The 21,625-nt window shown below is 49.5% G+C and overlaps 2 protein-coding genes across 4 annotated transcripts; one reads left to right on the forward strand and one right to left on the reverse strand.

The window, feature by feature from the left end:
* Positions 1-13: 13 nt before the first annotated feature.
* Positions 14-3,970, forward strand: LOC111152371 (chromosome unknown C6orf136 homolog). Of its 3 annotated transcripts, none has more exons than XM_022510892.1 (6): positions 16-507; positions 1,811-2,209; positions 2,486-2,574; positions 2,758-2,958; positions 3,525-3,594; positions 3,672-3,970. In XM_022510892.1, the coding sequence occupies exons 1-6, from the start codon at positions 436-438 to the stop codon at positions 3,783-3,785; spliced, it is 945 nt and encodes a 314-aa protein (XP_022366600.1). In that variant the 5' UTR covers positions 16-435; the 3' UTR covers positions 3,786-3,970. The 3 variants fall into 3 exon arrangements, with proteins under 3 accessions (XP_022366602.1, XP_022366600.1, XP_022366601.1); XM_022510893.1 differs by having other exon boundaries at positions 451-814; XM_022510894.1 differs by lacking the exon at positions 1,811-2,209 and having other exon boundaries at positions 14-507.
* Positions 3,971-4,134: 164 nt separating this feature from the next.
* Positions 4,135-20,396, reverse strand: LOC111152307 (DEAH-box helicase 16). Its single transcript, XM_022510785.1, has 20 exons — positions 19,949-20,396; positions 18,094-18,341; positions 17,833-17,995; positions 17,456-17,512; positions 13,089-13,343; positions 12,696-12,899; positions 12,427-12,618; positions 11,447-11,557; positions 11,167-11,282; positions 9,397-9,607; positions 9,107-9,205; positions 8,837-8,989; positions 7,247-7,387; positions 6,903-7,065; positions 6,682-6,800; positions 6,500-6,567; positions 5,633-5,795; positions 5,377-5,538; positions 4,912-5,085; positions 4,135-4,398 (listed from the first exon to the last, which is right to left on the reverse strand). The coding sequence occupies exons 1-20, from the start codon at positions 20,153-20,155 to the stop codon at positions 4,270-4,272; spliced, it is 3,135 nt and encodes a 1,044-aa protein (XP_022366493.1). The 5' UTR covers positions 20,156-20,396; the 3' UTR covers positions 4,135-4,269.
* Positions 20,397-21,625: the final 1,229 nt, after the last annotated feature.

Consider the following 21,625-nt stretch of genomic DNA (forward strand, 5'->3'; position numbering starts at 1 on the left):
GTATTTTATTTTTAACCAGAGTAATAAAAGTATTTATTTTTATCGCGAGAGCTGCTGGAAGTTGTCATTATTTTCAATCCCACCCCTCGCTCTTCGTGTACCTGGTTCAGGCCCATTATTCCCCCAGCTTTTTGCTCAAGCGCTACAGGTAAAACATCCCTGTTTGCCGGGACCTAATTTACTGCGCAAGCGCGCTTAGACGGCCTCGCGAGCCGGCAAGCGCAAGCGCACTCACTGCAGACGAATGCCTCATCGCCTCCTTGGAACCCGCTGCAGTGCGCAAGCGCGCAACATCTCCGTTTCCCTCTCTCCAGCCCCTTCACACACACCATCCCCCCCCTTTCCCCTTCAAGAAGCCGGCTCCGGGGCGCGCTCACCCCTGTGAGGAGGCCAGAGGCCGGACACTGGAGGCGCTGTCTCCGCTCCCGTTAGATCATGTACCAGCCCAGCCGGGGGGCGGCCCGGCATCTCGGCCCCTGCCTCCGCACTTACCAGGCTCGCCCCCAGGTGAGAGCAGAGGGGAAACAGGAGGGGAGGAGAGGGGGCGGGGAGAGACCCTCTCAGAGTCGGCGTGTGGGGCGGAGCGCGCGCCCTGTCCGCGCAGGCGCAATGCCGTCCTACCGTCCTCCTCACCTGTGCAGGGCGGCGCGTGGAGGGGCGAGGGGTCGCGGGGACCCGGAGGAGCGTACAGCCGGGCGTGGCGTGCACGCGATGTTGGTTCTCCCGGGTCTCGGGTGTGCAGGCGGCATTGAAGCAGGGACGGCGGGGCGCGGCCGCATTTCTCCGGCGTTTCCGCGGTTACCTGTGCATGGAGGTGATTTGAAGGACAAGGGGCGGAGAGGTTCGCAGCCTGGCCGCGGAGCCGCCCCGGAATTCCCAGATCCCTAACAGACAGACCTGCGGGCCGCCCTGTGCAGCCCGCGTATCTTACACCGGGATAGCGGTCAGGGCGGAAAGGCCGGCCTGGGTGGATCCGGTTCTAGCCCCTGCGCCCGGCAGAGCAAAATGGCCACGCCCCCAGCGGAGACGGCGCCTTGGGGCCGGTGGTACCCCCCGCACCGCCCGCGAGCCTTCCCGGAAGTGAGACAGCCCCGCAGGGGTTCCTTGAGAGCGAAGGACTCGGGCGAGGCCTTACTTTGGGTGACCTCCCGCCCGTCGCACTTTCAACTTCGGTAAACCAGGCGACTTGAAGCCCAGCCTTTAACGGTCTCCTCGGCTTGTTTGTGTCATTAGCGGAGCCCGAAAAGATAGTAACTCACATTTACATACTACTTTATAGATGACGAAGTTATATTTACATTTATTATGTCCGATAGCCCTCATAACAGTTAAGTGTGCTTCATCGTCCTTGTGTATAAAAAGACATTTATAAGAAATAGGCATAGGGAATGAGAGTGCCCAAGGTAATCAGAGCTCAGAGAAATGTCCCCTGCTTACAGCTGGATGTTTTTTTCTATCACACACTTCATGGTGGAGTTGTGTTACCGGCCACGTCATTTCATCCACATTTACACTAAAATCTGTTGCTCCATTCCTTTGTTCATTTTTCAAAATATTAGGATTTTTTCTGTAAGAGATGTGTAACTGCCCCCAAACAGTGTTGTGATCTTAAACTAATGTTTTGGGGAAGTATTTGTACCTGTGTCACAGGAAACTTTCTGTTTTCAGTAGAGATAAAGTTGAATTCATCCCATTTTTCTCCTGTCAGGAGGAGCAGGTGGGATTGGAAGCATATTAATGAACAGAGTTTAGATGAGGGGGCATCAGTTAGCTAGATTCTTATCTTTTTCCTTTTATTATTCCTCCTTAGGACCAGCTTTCTCCACGGACTCTACCTTTCCCGCCCCTGTGGCCCCCCTCCACAACAGCCACTTCTCCATCTTCTCTTCTCTGGTCTCCCCCCCCCCCACACCCTCCGATCTGGCTGCTTCCCCGGGCTCTCCCGCCACATCTCCCTCAGATCCAGGCCCTCAGCTCACCATGGGTGGTTCTCCCTCCTAGAAAGGGAGAGGAGGCACCAGGACCTGAGATGCATAGTGGCTGCCTGGATGGGCTTAGGAGCCTATTTGAGGGACCTCCCTGCCCCTGTCCTGGGGCTTTGATACCTTTCCAAGCCCCAGGAACCTCTCACCCTTCCCCTGCCACTCCATCAGGAGATCCAAGTATGGAGGAGCACCTGGCTGTCATGTATGAGAGACTGAGACAAGAGGTAAGTCAGCTTGAAAGTGGCCTCCATCTGCAGTGAGAAGGGATGTAGATAGACCTGGAAATAGAGGGCTAGTCGACTGGATTTCTTGGAATTATGAGACAGGCATATAAACATTTCCCAAGAAAAATATATTTTTCAGTTTGGATTTAAGGGAAGTTAAATATGGGATGAGATGACTTTTTACTCAGAGGGGAGTAAAGAAGCATCAAAGAGAAAACTGAGAAGTAGGATCATCTTTTCTTTCCTACTGGGCTGATGCCTTCTTCTTCCACCCAGCTTCCCAATCTCTTCCTTCACTCCCACGACTATACTCTCTACTCATCGGATGTGGAATTCATCAATGAGATCCTGAACATCCGTACCAAGTGAGAATCCAGGCACGGGTAGGGCCTTGGGGAGGAAAAGCACCATGTGCTTTCTACTTGATTTTTCATTTACCAGAGAATGTCCTGCCACCTCTCACAACTGTTTCCCGTTCCCCAGACAGAGGCCAGTTTGGTTTTCTGATTATGCCATCATGAGCGATCTTTCCCATCCCTTCTTCCCAGGGGCCGGACATGGTACATTCTGTCACTGACCCTCTGCCGCTTCCTGGCCTGGAACTATTTTGCACAGCTTCGGTTGGAGGTTCTACAGCTGACCCGCCACCCAGAGAATTGGACCCTGCAAGCCCGCTGGCGGCTTGTGGGGCTGCCCATCCACATGCTCTTTCTGCGTTTCTACAAGCGAGACAAGGAAGAGCTTTATCGGTAAGATAAGTGAGAAAAGATCTAATCGGTTTCTTAATCCTGCCTTTAGGACTCTGATCTAGTCTTCCAGACCATCCTTGATATACTGTGACTTGACTGCAGCCTCCTTGAGAGCAGGGATTTTGTTTTCTCTACCAGGAATCAGGGACATTGAGTGTGTTAAGAAACCTCTAGACTCTGTTTTTTGGTGTACATTATGTGGCACATCATAGTCATTCAAGTATTTATTGAACAAATGAAAATTCCTAATAAGTTGAGCTTCATAATCTTAGGTAGAGTATTTAGTAAATTTCTGGCATAGAACAGAATCCCAGGAAATTGTTAGGTTTGGCCCAAACCAGTGATTCTCAAAAATCATCTAAGGATCTTTAAAGTTTAAATACCGGTGCCAGACATTCAGATTTAAGTGGGACAGGGTACAACCTGAGCATCAGTTATTTTTGAGTTCTCCTCATCTACATCTACAGTGTAGCAAAATTTAGGAACTACTGGTTTAAACAAATGCTTGAATTAAACTTTGGGACTAGTCACCTCCCTCGGTAAGCCTCTCTTTTCCCCTTCACCAGGACCTATGATGCCTATTCCACCTTCTACCTGAATTCCAGTGGCCTCATTTGTCGCCATCGCCTAGACAAAGTAAGTCCTTAGGCTGGATGGGGATGGGTGAAGGTGTAGAACATCCCACCAACTGGCCTTAACCTCTGTCCCTGCAGCTGATGCCTTCACACTCAGCCCCAACGCCTGTGAAAAAGCTGCTAGTGGGAGCCCTGGTGACTCTGGGACTGTCAGAGCCAGAACCCAACTTACACCTGTGTTCTAAGACCTGATCCAGGAACTGGGGTAAAGGCAGCACTGAAGACTTTGCTATATACGCACAAGAGGAAGTGGTGGAGGGGGCCTAGAATCTCAGGAGCCAGCTTCCTCCCCTCTTTACTCTCCTTTTTTGCCATCTCATGCTGTGTAAAGCTGCTATGTAATTTAACTTGTAAATAATAAAGTCTAAGTGAATATATGAGAATTTCCATGTTACTTTCTCTGCATCTCAAAAGTTCCCATAAGCTTGGGACACCTGGCTGGCTCAGTCGGTAGAGCATAGGACTCTTGATCCTTGGGGTTGTGAGTTCAAGCCCCATGCTGAGCATGGAGGCTACTTAAAATAATAATTCTTTCTCTTTCAAGTCTTTTTTTAAAAATAAAATATAAATCAATTAAAATTTAAAGTTCCTACAAGCTTTATTCCAAAAATGTATATTAAATAATGTTACAGAAGGAAAAAGAGGGGTGTTGGGTTCTGTTTGTGTCCCCTCCTCTTTACCCTAGCTCTTCTCGTGTCTTGCCTATTTTTTTTGGCATTTTCTTAGAATGGGGATCTTCTAGTTCCTTGGCCTTATAATAGTGAGGAGCCACCTCCAGAAGCCAACTGCTCTCAATTTCCAATACCTACAAGAGGAGAGAAAAAGTCAGTAGGGTTCCCCTTTTTCCAACCTACACTCTAGTGTATGTGTAATCAAAAAAGTTTCTTTCTTCCACCTTTGACTACAGGGCTAGGGGCAAGGTGCCAGGCTCTAATACTATATACCCCAAGGGCAGACATAACCTTTACATGTCATTCAGGATCCCCAGTAAACTATCCCTAAAAAACCTAGTCATAAAGACTGTAAAGTACACTCAGGACAGAGACCACATCTGCTTTGTTCACCATTCTTACCCCAGCATCTGAAACACCAAGATACTAGGCATTCAAATATGCACTGAATGAGTATGCAGTTCTTAGATCTTAGTAGATGCTGACATAGCTGTTGAGAGAAGGCCTTTCTATTTTATCCTGCCTTAAAGCAAAGTGTTTTCCTATTTCTCTGCTGGTCTCAGCAACCTGAACCTGGGTTTTTAGCTTGTTAGGATCCTACCTCCCCCCACATCTGCACCATCCTGGGCAAGGGAAGGTCCCCTCACCTGTCTCATGAACTCCTTGGTGGTCAAGACAAGTTCATGGTAGAGCAGCCAACGTGGCTGTTCATCAAACAGGGAGGAGTTGGGGTGAATGAACACTGTCTGCTGCTGTTTGACTGTGCGATAGCCACTACGAGTCAACCGGGCCGTGTGGTAAAAGTAACCAGCTGTGATGGCCTGAGGGGAAGACAGGAAAGAAAGTCAACCAGAAAGCCACACATCCAGGGAACCTAAGCACTCACAACCTTTTTAGTTCAGGCTTCTGGAGAACTCAAAAGGTAAGGAATGTGTGAAGAATCCCCTGGGAATGACCCTTCAGAGGTCTGGGGAAGAAAGCACAGAAAAGCACGCCTTCCCCAGGGGAAGAGGGCACATCCTCAGGCTGGAGGGACTGCTACAGGCCCCCAGAGCAGCTCACTCTGTAGATGGAGAGAGTGTGGGGAACAGGGAGACTGAAAAAAAGCTGACCTTGCGTACACGGATATAGTCCCCCTGGCAAGAGCTGAGACCAACTTCCACGCGTTCCAAGAGCCCCTCCAGCTGTTCCCTCACATCCCGGGCTCGGCGCATTGATCTGAACTGCACAAAGTTCTCATAGCACCACTGGGAAGAGTAACCACTCTCAGCCCACTGTGAAGATGGTTAAAAAAAAGTGGGACTTAAGTATATAGCAGAACCAGAGTCCCCCGTGTCTCCCTCAATCCCATCAGCCAAGCCCAGTGACCTGCGTATAAACATTCAGCAGAACCAGGTGGTCTCCACCAGGGAGGAAAAAGTTGACACGGGCATTGTCGGCATGCACAACCTTGTCTTTGGGTCGGTAGAAGATGGAGTTGTTGACAGACAGCATGGCAGCCACCGTCAGGATCTCTTCTGAACAGCTGTACCTGGGCAGGAACGACAAAGCATGAGGGTTCAAAGGAAGGCACACAGGAACAGATACACGCACAGTAAGGGGAGAAGTGATCACTGTGTGCGGATGTGTCCTCACATGGAGACTGCCATTAACGGCTACAATTCAGGGCGGACAGATTTTGGTGGTGGTGGGCTGTAGGTGAAACAATCGCGGGGAGGCTATCCATGGCGAGGGCAGGAAAGCGCTGAGGACTTCTGAGGGTAGGAAGGACTTCTGCAGGAGGAAGGGGTGTATTATGTGCATCAGGAAAGACAGCACTTCAAGTTCACGTAATGACCTCTGACCTCTACTATGGCAGAGGAATGGCATTTAAAGGTGGTCCCTCCACAACTACATCTAAGTGTTACAGTCCAAAACCTCAGGAATGAGAAAGTCCCCAAACCAGTCCACACACAGCACTCCTCACAGGTGCTAAGTCTTCCACATCCATTCATGCCCCTCAATTTTCTGTTTGTCAATCTTAGTCATTTGATTAGTATCTTACTGCCCCTTGTGAGCCTCAAAAGGGGCAGTAAGAGTTCTCTAATAACTTATTAAAGAATAATACAGCAAGGAGAAAAAGAGGAAAAAGACCAAGGTAACAAAGAAGGCCCCAAGAGAGAAGGAAGCAAAGCCAGTTTGTGTGCTGGGGGCCTGGCCAGAGTGGCAGGGGTGGGAGTGGGGTGTGGCACTTACTTCTCAGAGGCCAGGATCATTTTAGATAGCATGGGGTCCACCGGTAGCTCTGCCATCTTCCGACCAGACTAAGGAGAGGAAAAAGAGTTGAGGCCAGTCCTCCCTCAGGGGTCCCTCCACCACTCAAGAAGTCACCCCAACCCCCTCATCCTGCTCCTGCCCATGCTGCCCTCCCACCTTACCGTGGTGAGCTCCCCGAGGTGGTTGAGGGCTCCCAGAGCATACAGCTGCTCCAAAGCCAGCAGGAGGGTCTCATATGGTGGAGGGTCCAGGAAATCAAAGTGCATTAGGTCATGGATCCCTGAAGAAAGATGTGAGGGTGTAGAACAGCTTCTCTGCAGGGATCAGTGACTCCAGCCCCTCCTCCCTCCTCTCTCAGGAGGACTGGGGGACCCCAAATAACCTAAGCTCTTGAGCAGCAACACGACATTGCCCAGGCTGGTCCTCTGGATCTCCGGCACTGTGGTTTCCTCCAGCTCATGCTGATAGGCCCAGGCAGTATACAGGCGGAAGCACTTCCCAGCAGCCACCCGACCTGCCCGACCAGCCCGTTGATTGGCTGAGGCCTACAAAGAAAGGAGAGGCAGGCATGGCTGACAACTGGAGAGGGAAAAGAGAAGAAGCAATACTTATGCAAGAAATCTGAGAGGATGTAGGCTGCTTTTTCCCTGTCCTCTAAGAAGCTCCCACAGGCTTCAGAATTGAACCCTTCCCATGGAGACATTGTTGGAGGCCAAGCAGGCTGACCTTGCTGCAGGGTGTGACAGTGAGGGATTCCATGCCTGTGCGAGGGTTGTAGCTCTTCTGCTTACAGAACCCTGGATCCAGCACGTAAATGATGCCTTCAATGGTGAGTGATGTCTCAGCGATGTTTGTTGCCACAACCACCTGAGTGACAGGATGTATAGTCACCTGGAGACCCCACCCACCAAATTACCTAGAAAAAGTATTCCTGGAAGATTCCAGTAGAGAAGCAGGTGCAGATAAGGGACAGGAGCTGAAGGGATTAGGGTCTAAAGTCAGGAGAGGGGGACAAGCCAGGCAGGAGCAAGCGAGAGTAGGGATGAACAGGGACATAATGTGGAAAGGACGTGGGAGCAGGGTTAGAACTGTTTTCAGAGATGGGAGAGGGGGTCCAGGTCCCTGGCTCCCATCTTTCCCACCAGCACTTTCACATTCATCCTCATCCAGGACTTCCTGCAACAGGCTTCTCATGTGTCTCCCTGCCTCTACTCCTGGCCCTGCTTACCACTCATCATTCTGGCATCTGGATGGCCCTTCAAAAACATCAACCTGTCACATCATTAACCCCAGCTGTCAATGGCTTCCCGTCCTACTTGAGAACCATATTCAAACCCCTTGAAGCCCTGACTCCTCTAGCCCTGGCTACCTTTCTGACCTCCCCTCCGAGTACTATGGGCTCCCTCGCCTCTACTCCTCCTCCACTCCTGCTGCTCCTTGGCTGGTTTGAGCACACTCCTCCCTCGGGTCCTTCCCACGAGTTGTTCCCTCCACTGGACACACTTTACCTCCAGGTATCAGCAAGACTCCCTCCCTCACTGGGTTCCCTTTCACCTTACTGGAGAAGGAGAGATCTTCCTTACACCCTGAGGAAAACACCTTCTGCCATTCCTCACTCCCACTCCTCTGGAGTCAGTCTCCATCTCCCCATTTTGCATGGTATCTCTCCATAGCACTGGTCACGAATCAGCATTGTGTATTTACATATCCACTGTCTCCTAACTTACGTTAGACTATAATCTCTGAGAGCCTAGGGACATTGTTCTGTTCTTCATTGTATCTTCATTCCCTAGAACAGTACCTGGTATGTGGGAGGAGCGCATTAAATATTTGTTGAATGGAAGTTACATCTTTGCTCAAAACCCTTTGATTGCCATCCAATCGTCTAAAGTTCAAATGCTTCCAACTGCTCTCAAAGGCCCTCCCTAATCTCAGTCCAGAGTTGTTTTCACCATGTGAACCTTCCCCTTAATCTTCTAGATTACACTCTGACCTCAAACATACCTTAGGCTTTGCTTTGGAATTCCCTACCTTTTTTCTTAAAGATACAGATAAAATCCCACCTTTCAGCACACCAAGGACTTCCCCTCTCCTCTGCACCTCCAGAGTACTGACTTATCAGGTCACGTTATTTGGGTGTGTCTCAGTTCATGCTGAATTCATCCTCTCTCCAGCTCTGGAAGCGGGGGACCACTACTGAGCCTTGTGGCTGCAGCAGGCCCAGGAAAGATCCTGCACAGGGCAGGCACATACTCTCTTTTTCACTACTAGCTGTGTGAACTATAGGGGTGAAAAATGTGGGTTTCTCCAACTGACCTTTCGTGCCCCAGGGGGTGTGGGCTGGAAGATACGAGCCTGTATGTCAGAAGGCAGGTTGGCATAAATGGGTAACACCAAGAGCTCCCGGATTTTGGAGCCCAGGCGGCGGCAGCGATCCTGGAGCATCTCACAGGCAGCCTCAATCTCCTCCTGGATTTGGGATGGAGACAGCAGTACAGGTCCCAAAGTGACACAAGGCCGATCTGGCAGCTCTGTCCTCCCCTGGGATACATCACCACCACCACCCCCAACCCCACCGTCTCACACCTGTCCTGTCAGGAACACCAGGATATCCCCAGGGGGCTGGGTCACATGGATCTGCAGCACAGACACTACACAAGCTTCCAGGTAGTCAGCCTCTGGAGCCTAGGCAGAAGCAGGAGAGGGGTCACAGGAAGGCCATCTCTTTGGGAAACCTCTTCTCTCAACTCAATAACCAGTTTATCCTAGTGCCCTTTTGGACTCTCCATTTTCCCCTTCCCTCCCTGGGACAACCTTCTCCAAAGGCCCACGGTTTGCTGCCTAGCACTTAAACCCACCCTCCCTGAGGGGAGCACCTTGGTATAGAAGATGTCAACTGGAAACCTGCGTCCAGGGATTCGGAAGACAGGGGCATCATCAAAGAAGGTGGAAAAACGGGCAGTGTCCAGCGTGGCTGAAGCCACCAAGACCTTCAGCTCAGGCCGGAAGCGAGCAACATCTTTGATTAACCCAAAGAGAATGTCTGTGTGTAGGGTCCGTTCATGAGCCTCATCTACCATCACCACACTAGGGAAAGAATAGGGGAGCAGTGAGCCTGGAAAGCTGGCCAGGAGAAGACAAGAGGGTCCCCTGGATGAGGGCACAGAGGGAAGCAAAGAGCCCAAAGGTGAATGTGGGAATGTGGGAGGACAGATCCAAAGAGAAGCCAATCACCCCAGCTAAGGAAGACCAACAGAAAGTTAAAGAAGGCCAAGACCCCACAGTCTGCAGCTTATCCCAGCCTGGGAAGACAACAACAGCCAAGATTTGGAGGCTGGAAGCCAAGGCCAAGACAAGTCAGACATCCTTTCTGGGTTAGAGTCATGGGTCTGTTAGAGTCAGCAAAAGTAAGAGTATCTGTTTTAAAGCGGAAAAAAGTGAGAGCTCTTTTATTCAAAAGAGGCCCTGCTGGGAAGGTCCCCTGGGCCACCATAATTCGAACGCCCTGTGAGCTGTTGGCATCTCTGTTGGCCCTGCTGCCTCCTTCTGGGGAGAGGGCCCGGGTCAGCCTTTCTACCCCAACCTGAGAGAGCTCTCCAGAATTTTTGGTCTTCTCCTTAATTATCCAGGTGCTGCATCTTCTTTATCCTCATTCAAATCTCTGGATTTCCAAGTGACAGGCAAGCCTGCATCAGCTGACTCCTGACTATGCTGGTGAAGTCCCTATCTGTTCCACAAAGCAGGCTGGCTTGATGGGAAAACCCTATACCCAAACACTCTTGCACTGGCTAGCCTTCCTCGGATTCTGAAATATTTGCAAGGGATGTGAAGACTCAAATCGTATTTGTCCTATTGCTCCATTTGTGATCTCCTAAGACCAGAACTTCACAGCCTCCTGAGAGTTGAGAAAGCACATAGTGCTTGGCTGGCCTGACCCCACCACCAGCCATGCACCATCCCTTCTCCTCTTAAACACATGTTCGTTCATCCAAGCCCTGCCTGGCCAACACCAGCACTGAGAACTCACTATTCACAGACCAAGCCACTCCAAGACCTGGGCCAGAGGCCCAAGAGTGAGGGCCCAGCACACCGACAGCCCCTCCAATCTCCACCACTCTGACTTCTTAGTATTGCCCTGAAATCTGTCTCCCTGTAACCTCTCCCATGGTTGTTAGTTGCACTCTCTAGCATCATGTGAAACAAGTCTGACTTCTTTGTCCATGTAACAGCCCTTCCTTTAGAGACAACCAGGATGTCTCCCTGAGTTTCTCCACTCTAAGCTGAACATTCTAAGAATCTTCAAAGAGTCTTCATATGGCTTTTTAAGTCTCCACAGCACCACTCTACCATCCTGGTGTTTTCTAAATTCTGGAAGCAACAGGCAGAGGACTTCTCTGCCTCTCTTCTATCCCATCTCCATGATACCTGCAGGTCAGTCCTAGGACTATCCACACCATAAAAGATTCAAGAACTGGTGGGCCAGTCAGAAGACAAAGGCCAAACTAGCTGGATGAGAAGAAAGAAGAGAAAGGCCAGAGAATGAAGGAGCAGCACCTGTAGGAAGGTGTTGAAGGGGAGGAAGGCAGTAGACTGGGTGGAAGAGAGGGCAGTGGCTCTCTTGTGGGAGACAGGGACCCTTTGTGTACCTGTAACTTGCAAGGTCAGGTTCAGAGAGGAACTCCCTGAGGAGCATCCCATCTGTCATGTAGCGGAGGACAGTTCGCTCTGATGTGCAGTCCTCAAAGCGGATGCTGTAGCCAACCTGTCAAAAGGGCCATTAAGATTGGACTGACACTACCTGAAGGGAGTGCAGGTCTAGGGGAGGAGGGATCAGTGCCTGGACCTGTGGTGTGAAGCCCTGCACAGTGTGGGCTACGTCCCAGACCCTAGAAGCTCCCCTCCCCTTTCAGTCCCCGCAGATCTCACCTCATTCCCAAGCTTCACACCCATCTCCCGGGCCACCCGGGCAGCCACACTCATGGCTGCCACTCTCCGGGGCTGGGTGCAGGCAATCTTCATTCCCTTCCTTGTATAACCCTGAATGACAAGAGAAGAGATTTTTCCTTGGCTAAATATGCTTCCGGGGTTGGGGGAATGGGAAGGTGCACCTGGGTGACTCAGTCAGTTAAGCGTCTGCCTTTGGCTCAGGTCATGAACCCGGAGTCCTGGGATGAGCCCCACATGGGGCTCCCCTTGCTTCTCTCTCTCCCTCTGTTCCCCCCACCCCTGCTCATGCTCTCTCAAATAAATAAAACCTTTAATAAATAAATATGCTCCTGGGGCCCAGGATAATTTAGAGAAAGAAGGTATAAATGTACAACAGGGCAGGAGGAAAGGAGGGAACAGACAGAAAGTGAAAACCAGACGACCAGGGCAAACATATAGGAGGGCAGACCTTAGGGCCCTCAAGGGCGTCCTCACCCAGCCCCGAGAGTTCCAGCCTTTTGAGTGATCACAATCAGGCTCAGCTACACTTGAACTGGAAAAAGACCAGCTGGGGCAGACCCAGAAACAAAGGGGAACAAAAGAAGGTGAAAAAGCAGGAAACCAAGTCCTCTGACTCCTTGTTCTTGGCCCTTGCGGAGAAGTGATGGCTGAGCTGGTTGGTGTGGTGGTGTGGTGTGGTGTGGTGTGGTGTGGGAAGGTCCCCAGGCCACCATCTACCCCGTCTACAGGTCTTTCCAACAGGAACGTTGGAACTAGGCACAGACACGGTGACAGAAGTGAGAAAACAAACATGAAAAGGGTTTGTCCTTATTCTTAAGAAACTCACAATTTAGCAGAAAAGACTAAAGACGGAGAAGGTAGTAAGTACCCACTCAAAATAACATGTAAAAGGAGGACTGACAGGACTGTGCTTGTCAAGGGTCAAGGCTTAGCAACTTGGAGGGCATGGATGACTGTACCTCCTCAAAGAGATACTGTGGAATCTGGGTGGTCTTCCCGGAGCCCGTCTCACCCTCGATGATGAGGACCTGATGATTAGCAATAGCAGCCAGGAGCTCCTCGCGGAAAGGGAACACTGGCAGGCTGCGGCGGACAGCCTGGATGGATTCCTTCTGCTGGGCCTGGGTTGGGGGCGGTGGGCCCGATGGCTCCTGAGGAGAAAGAGGGGTGTGAGCTTCAGGGCCGGCTTCCCAACCTCCTTAGAATGTCCCAGAGTTCTCCTGCTCACCTCGTCGCCCTGGAGCTGAGTGGCCCGGACAAACTCGATGGTCTCCTCTTCCTCCAGCACCAGCTGATACTTGGGCTCCTGGGAGGCAGCATCTCGGGCCCCAAACTTCAGGGATGCTGCCCCCAGCCGGGCCTCCTCCCAGCGTCGCTGCTCCTCTCCAGGGGCGCCTGATTCCTCCTCCACTAGATCCACAGCTCGTGCTGGCTGTGGAAAGAAGGACATGTGAAGACAGAGGATGCCTTCTTCCCAAGCCTCACCTTCCCAGTCACTACCCCCACATGCAAGCAAAGGGAAGACAAGGAAGGGGCCAGCCAAGGCACTGACCAATGCTCTGAAGACTTCCCTCCCCTTGGCTTGGGGAGCAGGGCTGAAGTGGACTCTGCTTTGCCTCACCTGGCCTCGGGTCTCCTCTGGCATGTGGTAACGATTGGTGGCCTCCAGCTTCTCCTGCTCCCCAGCCGCCCGGTACTCCCGGGCCAGATCCCGAACTCGCCGCTTGTATTTGAGCTCCCGCTGTTCATGTCGGCTCAGCTCCACATCCCCAAAAAGGAACTCCTCATCAGCCAGCTCAGCCTCCAGGTCCTCAAGCTTCTCTCGCTCCCGCTTAGCCAAGTACTCTCGGCGGGATTTCTTCCGCAGCTCAGGGACCTGGGTTAGGACAGGGCAGCCAAATCTTCACCTCGAAACCCCTTTCCTTACCTATCCATAAGAGTGACAAGTTCCCTGATAGGTCAGCAGTGTCCTTTGGTAATTTCCAACCTGACTAATGGTGTGCCCCAAGCTGAGCCTGTCTGAAAGCCATACACTGACACCACACACTATCTTCTAGCAGCACGATCCAGCTGGAAGGTCCTTCTGGACAGCCTCACCATCTTTGTCAACATAGATACACTAGAGCAATTATCTGAATATTTTAGATTGTATTTTTACTATTTTATTCGACTTGAAAGAAGGAAAACAAAAGGGCTTAATACCAGCATTTAGAAGCACAGGTCTCAAACTGAAAACAAGTGAGACTATTAGAAACCACTGGGTGTGCCAACAGGTCATCTTCAGTCTCAGTTAGATGTTCTCTGGTCTGAAACCAAATGACTACAGTTTGGAAAAAGGGGGAAAATACACTATATACAAAAATCTGGAAGTATAGCATCAGAGCGTGTTTCTGTAAGGCAGGATGTAATCAGAAATGCTTAGCCTCTGGGACTAACTTCTCCCTGCCTCATACAATGTATCATCTGGCTTCTACATGTTTCCTTTGACAGGAGCTTTTCAGGACACATTATGGATGGCAGTAAAAGACTGGCCACAACCTTAAGGCCTTTCTCAGCTCTCACCATGAGCCCTCCCACTGTGGCAACACTGTCTTCCCTGTGATCAAAACAACCTCCTCTACTGTAGTGGCAAAATTTCACCAGGCCCTCTCCTTTGGCGCCTCAATTCTGTTTAATTGCTTGGCTTCTGTTTATTCTATGAAGACTTTTTTTTTCTTTTTTTTTTTAAGATTTTATTTATATATTTAACAGAGAGAGATAACAAGTAGGCAGAGAGGCAGGCAGAGACAGAGAGAGGGGGAAGCAGACTCCCCGCCAAGCAGAGAGCCTGATTTGGGGCTCAATCCCAGGACCCTGGGATCATGACCTGAGCCGAAGGCAGAGGCTTTAACCCAGTGAGCCACCCAGGCGCCCCTGAAGACTTTTTTTTTTAAAGGATTTTATTTGACAGAGAGACACAGCAAAAGAGAGAACACAAGCAGGGGGAGTGGGAGAGGGAGAAGCAGGCCTCCCGCTAAGTGGGGAGGCCGATGTGGGACCCGATCCCAGGACCCCAGGACCCCAGGATCATGACCTGAGCCAAAGGCAGACACTTAACGACTGAGCCACCCAGGCGCCCCTGTTCTACGAAGACTTAAAAGGAGTTTAAGTTCATGATCTAATCTAAGTACCACAATCAAATACTTTTTCAACTTGATGGAGGAAGGAGATGGATGTTCTTTTAAAATACAGGCAAAAAAACCCCACCAAAACCAAAAACGGGCAATTTGAGGGACACCTGGCTGACTCAAAACAGCATACAACTCCTGATCTCAGGGTCTTGAGTTTGAGCACCGCATTGGGTATAGAGATTACTAAAAAATAAAACAACAACAACAACAACAAAACCCAACTCAGGCAATTCGAGTACAAAAAGAAAAATGATATGCAACTATAAAATACTGAGAAATAAAAATGCATGAGTCCAATGTGACAAACAAACACACACACACACACAAAATGGGAAAAAAAGGTTTTGCTACCAGTGAGGTGACTGTTACATCAAACTCCTTTCTCTCAAAATTAGTAAATAACATTTGCCCTGCCTTCTTTTTTTAAAGATTTTTAAAAATTATTACTTATTGGGGCGCCTGGGTGGCTCAGTGGGTTAAAGCCTCTGCCTTCGGCTCAGGTCATGATCCCAGAGTCCTGGGATCGAGCCCCGCATCGGGCTCTCTGCTCGGCGGGGAGCCTGCTTCCTCCTCTCTCTCTCTGCCTGCCTCTCTGCCTACTTGTGATTTCTGTCTGTCAAATAAATAAATAAAATCTTTAAAAAAAAAAAAATTATTACTTATTATTTTTAGAGAGAAAGACAGCATGAGTGGGCAGGGACAGAGGGAGAGAGAGAATACCAAGCAGACTCTGCGCTGAGCTTAGAGCCCAACACAGGATTCAATCTGCCAACCCGGAGATCATGACATGAGCTGAAATCAAGTCAGATGCTTAACTGACTAAGCCACCCAGGTGCCCCATTTGTGCTGCCTTTTAAGAAGGAATTATAGCTTATTCCTAGTTATTGTTTTTTTAAGACTTGTTTATTGGGGTGCCTGGGGGCTCAGATGGTTAAGCATCTGCCTTCTGCTCAGGTCATCATCTCAGGTCCTGGGATCGAGCCCCACATCTGGCTCCCTGCTCTGTGGGAAGTCTGCTTCTCCCTCTCCCTGCCTCTCCCTCTGGTTGTGTTCTCTCGCTCTCTCAAATGAATAAATAAAATCTTGAAAAAAAAAATATTTATTTGAGAGAGAGAGCAACACAAGCAGGGGGAGGGAAGAAGACAAGGGAGAAGAAGAGAAGCGGACTTCTCCCTGAGGGCAGAGCCCCATGTGGAGCTGAATCTCACCACCCTGAGATCATGACCTGAGCCAAAGGCAGAGGCTTAACCCACTGAGCCACCCAGGTGCCCTGGGAAAAGCTCTTCTTTACATAAAAAGATCAGCCAATAAATGTAGAAGGAGTGTCAGACTCCAAAAATCATCTTTTTGCAATCTCAAAAAGTGAAACAGCAGACTTTGGAAAGGATTAGTAGTGGTTATACTAAAACCATTAGATGAAAGGCTGTTGGCAGGAACACTACCTGCACCAACAGGTACACAGTCAGTGTGTTCCCCCGATGCGGTATAATGTGAAGGGCACATCGCCACCCAAGAAGTGCTCCTGTCACAACTTTTTAATCTGAGTTGAAGCAAGATTTAGACCCAACTTCCACTTTAAAGAAAGCACAGGGCATAGAAGAACTCAACACAAGATAAGAGTCAGAAAAATCCAGAATGTGGGGCACGGTACAAGACGATAGAGAGAGAGAGAATAGGAAACAAATAAACATAAGAAACTGAACCACCAGATACAATGCATGAAACTTGACTTCCAGTTTGGAAAGAGCAGTTACTAAAAACATTTTGGGGAAATTTTATTGTGGACAGGTTCCTCACTGGTACATGAGAATGACTGTCCATCTTTTGGGGCATGACAATGGCACTGTGGTCTTAGAGGACAATGTCTTCATTCTTAGGAGATACATGCTGATGGGATAAAATGCCATGATGTCTAAACTCTTTTAAAAAGCTCAGAAAGAAAAAAAAAGTTTAGAAAGAAAAAGAAAGCCCACACTTATAGAGCTATTGCAAATACTATACATAATATTAGCCATTTCTAAATCTGAATAGTTGATATGGGTGTTTATTATACTCGTCTCTTAACTTCCCTGTTTGTTTGGAAGTTTTCATGATTGAAAAGGAAAGAATAAATTCTGGCAAATAAAAACATTACACCCATACTGACAGATAGCTCAGAAGTCTCTGACCACAGCCATTTTGTGGGGTGGGTCATGAGATGGCTCAGTCAGGAGAGACCTGACTTCCACTAGGCCATTTTTAGGACACCAGGAGTCTCAAAATTCTTTTGAGAATCCGAAGTATAACCTTACGTGGAAAGACCAGGCCTTTGGAAAACTGTCTACCCTACCAGAACTCACACCATGACAAGTTCAGTTTAGGAATTACAAGGGCTATATCCCCATTCAGAGAGAAGAAACTCAGGAAACCAGAGGAAGATTATAAGACCATGTTTGGGATGGAGGGATTAGGTGGTAGGAAGGTTTTTGGAATTGGGTGTGGCCAAGCTGACTGGACAGCACACACCTCAGCAGTGGGACAGCTGCCCTGCCCCTGTCCTCCAGCCATCCTCTTAGATGTTCCAGCTGACTTCTGATTACATCGCCTTAAGTCTCAGGGAAAGCCCACATCTCCCTCATGAACATAGTGTGATTCAGATCCTAGGGAGTAAGAAGGTTTGTGGGCAGCTTCTTTTCCTCTACAACTTAAGTTTGTCCTTGGCAGGCTCATGTCAACACAGACCTGACAAGCCATCAGCATCCCAACTATACTTCCTTTGTGTCCTTTTTCCCTCACCCCAGGCCTTCTGATAGTTGGTTTCCTGGGCACTAGGACTCACCATGGCTTTCCGGTCTTCCTCAGCCATCTTGAGGCGCTTCTGAGCCTCTTCATATGCCTAGGAGAAGAAACCAAGGGTGGAGGGCTGTGAGGTCAAAATCTCTCACAGCCATTCCTCCTCTAGAATCACAAGGCTCATTCGGATATACCACTGTATAAAGAAATGGCCCTTTTCAGTGAGGAATCTCTAGGGCTACAGGTTCGGCAAAAGGTTGCCATAGCCAGAGGACCCAGAAGGGTCCTCATACTATAGAGATGGACACCACCAGAGGCCATCCTGGTCTTCCCAGAGATCACTATCTCTCCAATCACACCAAACCTCAGATTTGACCAAGGGGGTCTTCCCAGGGATTCATACAACATGCTGCTCCTATGCACCTTCTTGTCTGACCGCTCCAGGACATTGCGAGTTCGATCCTTGTCCCGCTGCCGAACCCGCTCGGCGAAGGCATCACGTTCCTCCAGGTCCTGAAGGCGCTCTCGCTCAGTCCGCTCCCACTCATCCTCCGACTCTGGCTTCTCAGTCTGCTGTTTACTCCCCCTGCAGTCCAGCCCAAAGGATTACATAAGGCCTCCTAGGAAGCTTATCAAGCCCCCTCATCCTCTGTTCCATCCTTTCTCATCCTGCTTCTGACTTACCCTGCCTTTCGCTTCCCTTTCTCAGAAATCTTTTCCTCATCTTCTTCTTCCTCCTCATGACATTTCTTCCTGAGGTGTTTTCGTTTTTTACGCTTCTTCTGGAGACTGCTCCCGGCTCTACCTACAGTCTCCTCACTGCTCTCCTCACTGTCTTCCAGCAATTTATAGGATCGGTTCTTCTCCAGCAGGGCTCGGGCCTCTCGCTCAGCCACCCGAGCAGGCTTCTCTACCACTGCCTTCCGTGGTACCTATCAGAAGGGAAGACAATGGGATATGAGCAACTCCTGATCTCTGCCAACCCACTCTGCCCCATTCCGAATTTAAGGAATGACCTGATCTTGGGGCGCTTGGGTGGCTCAGTAGGTTAAGCCTCTGCCTTCGGCTCAGGTCATGGTTCTAGGGTCCTGGGATCAAGCCCCGCATCGGGCTTTCTGCTCAGCAGAGAGCCTGCTTCCCCTCCTTTCTCTCTGCCTGCCTCACTGCCTACTTGTGATCTCTCGCTGTCAGTTAATAAATTTAAAATATAATCTTTAAAAAAAAAAAGGAATGACCTGATCTTAAACCAGCCTTCACTGTCTCTTTTCCCCATGGCTTCACACCATGTTCATCAACCTGAATTGGGCCTCTCAGCTTTGAACCTCCTTGCAGTCATTCACTTAGCAAACATTTACTGAATGACACCTTTAAAGCCAGTAATGCCTGATCAAGTCCTTCTCCTGCTGCACTGCTCTGACACTGACTCTCCTGCCCACTTTCACTCATAAGAACCCACCAAATAACTCAGGATAATCTCCCTATCTCAAGATCCTTAACTTAATCACATCTGCAATTTTTTTTTTTTTTTTTTTTTTTTTGGTCACGTAAAAAAACTGTCTGATGCATCAGGTACCTACCTCCTAGGGACCAAGGACACAGAAATAAACAAAAGACAACAATCCCTGCCTTCATGGAGTTTATTTTACATTCTCAAAACCAATTCTCAATTGTTCAGCCTCTGTGCTTCCCCATAACTAAGCTATCCCTATGCAAGAACTGATATGCTATAAGGATTGGTTTGCAGAAGCCTGGCACTGTACCAGATTCCAGGATACATGCTAAACAGATTTACATAAAGTCTTATCCTCATACCACTTAGGTTCTAAACTCATCTCCCACCAGGCACCATTTGTGACATATGTGACAATTAAAGCAGGCTATATGCCATTCTGTGAACATGCTGGACACTTTCACTCTTCCATATGCTTAAATAAGCACCTGTTCTGTAAGGTGCTGTCAGGTGGGAGAAATACAAAGACAAGAAATACAGAGTCCTGTCCTCCAGGAGCTCATCTTTACAGCTTTATTCCTAACCCCTTCTCTACCAGACAGATTTTGGGGAATCTTTGGGCTTCCTTCCCCTGAGCGCTACCCCTACCTTCTCTGCCCTTCCACAGCACTTCTCACACATCTTTTCTACTGCCTCATTATTCAAAGCGTAGCCTGTAGACCATCGGAATCACCTGGAAACTAGTTAGAAATGCAAAAGCTAAGATCCCATCCCAAAACTACCTAATCGGAATCTACATTTTAATAAGGGTCCTGGATGAGTCGCATGCATATTAAAGTTCGAGAAACACTGCTCTATAACACTTAACCCTCCTTGAACTTCTCCCCAGAACTGGACGTCCAGCACCTAGCACAGTACCCAGGCGACAGTGGACAAAAGTTAGGTGCTTGGGTACTGAGATTACTTAATTCTCGGAAGGACAGTTAGCCCAACCTCACCTGGACAAATAACCTGAGGCCCCTGCCCTGCTCCACCTCCTCCCCCGCCGCTCCCACTCTTGGCCCCGCCCCACCCCGCCCCTCTCGACACCTTGTTCCAGAGCCTCAGGGCGAAGTCCCGGGCTGGTCCGCTGAGGTCCAGGGTATCGGTGTCTCGCAGACGCTGCACAAACTCCTCGGCCGAGGCGCAGCGCTGCGCGGTACCAATTAGGAACTGCGCTACATGCCGCTCGCTCAGCCCCAGCACCGAGTGCAGCTCGTCCTGCACCCAGCGTTCCAGCCCAGCCGGCGTCGCCATGGTGACCCACGCTGCCGGGTTCCTGGCCCTGAACTGTTTCCAGTAGTCACGCTGGCGGCTGGGGCCGTCGGAGGCCTGGAAGCCTGGAGCCCTGGGATGGAGTCTGAGTTCCGCGAAGGACCTGCCTTAGAACCTTGGGGTTCGGTTTCCAACAGCCCGAAAACGTCTTCCAGAACCGCGAAGACCGGAAACGGCCTGCCATTTCCGTCTTAAGCACTATGGTGGCCGAGCGAGTTCAAACTTCACGGAACCTCACGTGAAGCTCGGGGCAAAACGTTTCATTTCCGCTTCCACTAAGTCTCTCTGTCGCCCTCTGATGGCTAGTCTGGATCCCTCGCTTATTCATTCATTCAACAAATGCTGTGTGCTAAGTACAATTTTAGTCGCTGGGGATATGGCAAAGAACTAATCAGACAAAAACCCCTTACTGAAGCGGGTGGGGAGACAAGATACATAATAAATAAAACCTGTAAGTCCTATGGAGCCAAATATAATGCAAGGTTTGTGTGTGTTGTGGGAGATAATATCTCAAGTTGGAAGGTTAGGTCCGTGCTGATGAAGGATTGGCCCATGCTGTTTGGGAGTACCGGCACCTGCGGCAGGAATGAATACAAGTTAGACGTAACCAAGGACCTCCAAGCAGGAAGAAACAGGATCTGGGGGGAAAAAACAAAAGTGCCCTCTTTTCTTGGTGCTCTCAGAAAGTTATCTTTTAAAAAAGATTGTATTCATTTATTAGAGAGAGTGAGCACCAGTGGGGTACAGGGCAGAGGGAGAAGCAGACTCCCCACCGAGCAGGGAGCAGGGAGCCGGATGACCTGAGCCGACTGAAGCACCCAGGCGCCCCAGAAAGTTATTTTTAAAAACCTCCAAACTGGGGCGTCTGGGCGGCTCAGTCGTTAAGCGTCTGCCTTCTGCTTGGGTCATGATCTCGGGGTCCTGGGATTGAGCCCCGCTTCAGGCTCCCTGCTCAGCGGGAAGCCTGCCTCTCCCACTCCCCCTACTTGTGTTCCCTCTCTCGCTGTGTCTCTGTCAAATAAATAAATAAAATCTGTAAAGAAGAATAAGAAAAACCCCTCCAAACTAAGGAATATGTAAACTATGTTCTGTGTTTTTGCTAACAGCTTGATTAATTCACTGGTGATGCTTATTTAAAAATAAGCAGAGCTTATTACCTTACTCTCTGCTTATCTGATGTTGGTTTGACCCTGCTTCATACTTCTATGAGTAATTGGACTTACCAGACACTTACTGTTGGGAAATAAATATTGCTATTCCAACAACCATAGCATTGACTCCTTAGCATTTACTTCTTAGATGCATTGTTTTCTGTTTCTGAGATGGACTGTGGGCAGCCCTGGCATCTCAGAGCTTTCTGCCTCTCTGGTTTCCTGGGTGGTAACTGATTAGGATCTTTACCTAATTAGCTACTAATGTAAGCATTGTTTCCTTCCATACTAATACCCTCTC

The sequence above is a fragment of the Enhydra lutris genome, unplaced genomic scaffold, assembly GCF_002288905.1.
Source record: "Enhydra lutris kenyoni isolate GAN:26980312 unplaced genomic scaffold, ASM228890v2 scaffoldscaffold28, whole genome shotgun sequence".
Taxonomy (NCBI): Eukaryota; Metazoa; Chordata; class Mammalia; order Carnivora; family Mustelidae; genus Enhydra; species Enhydra lutris.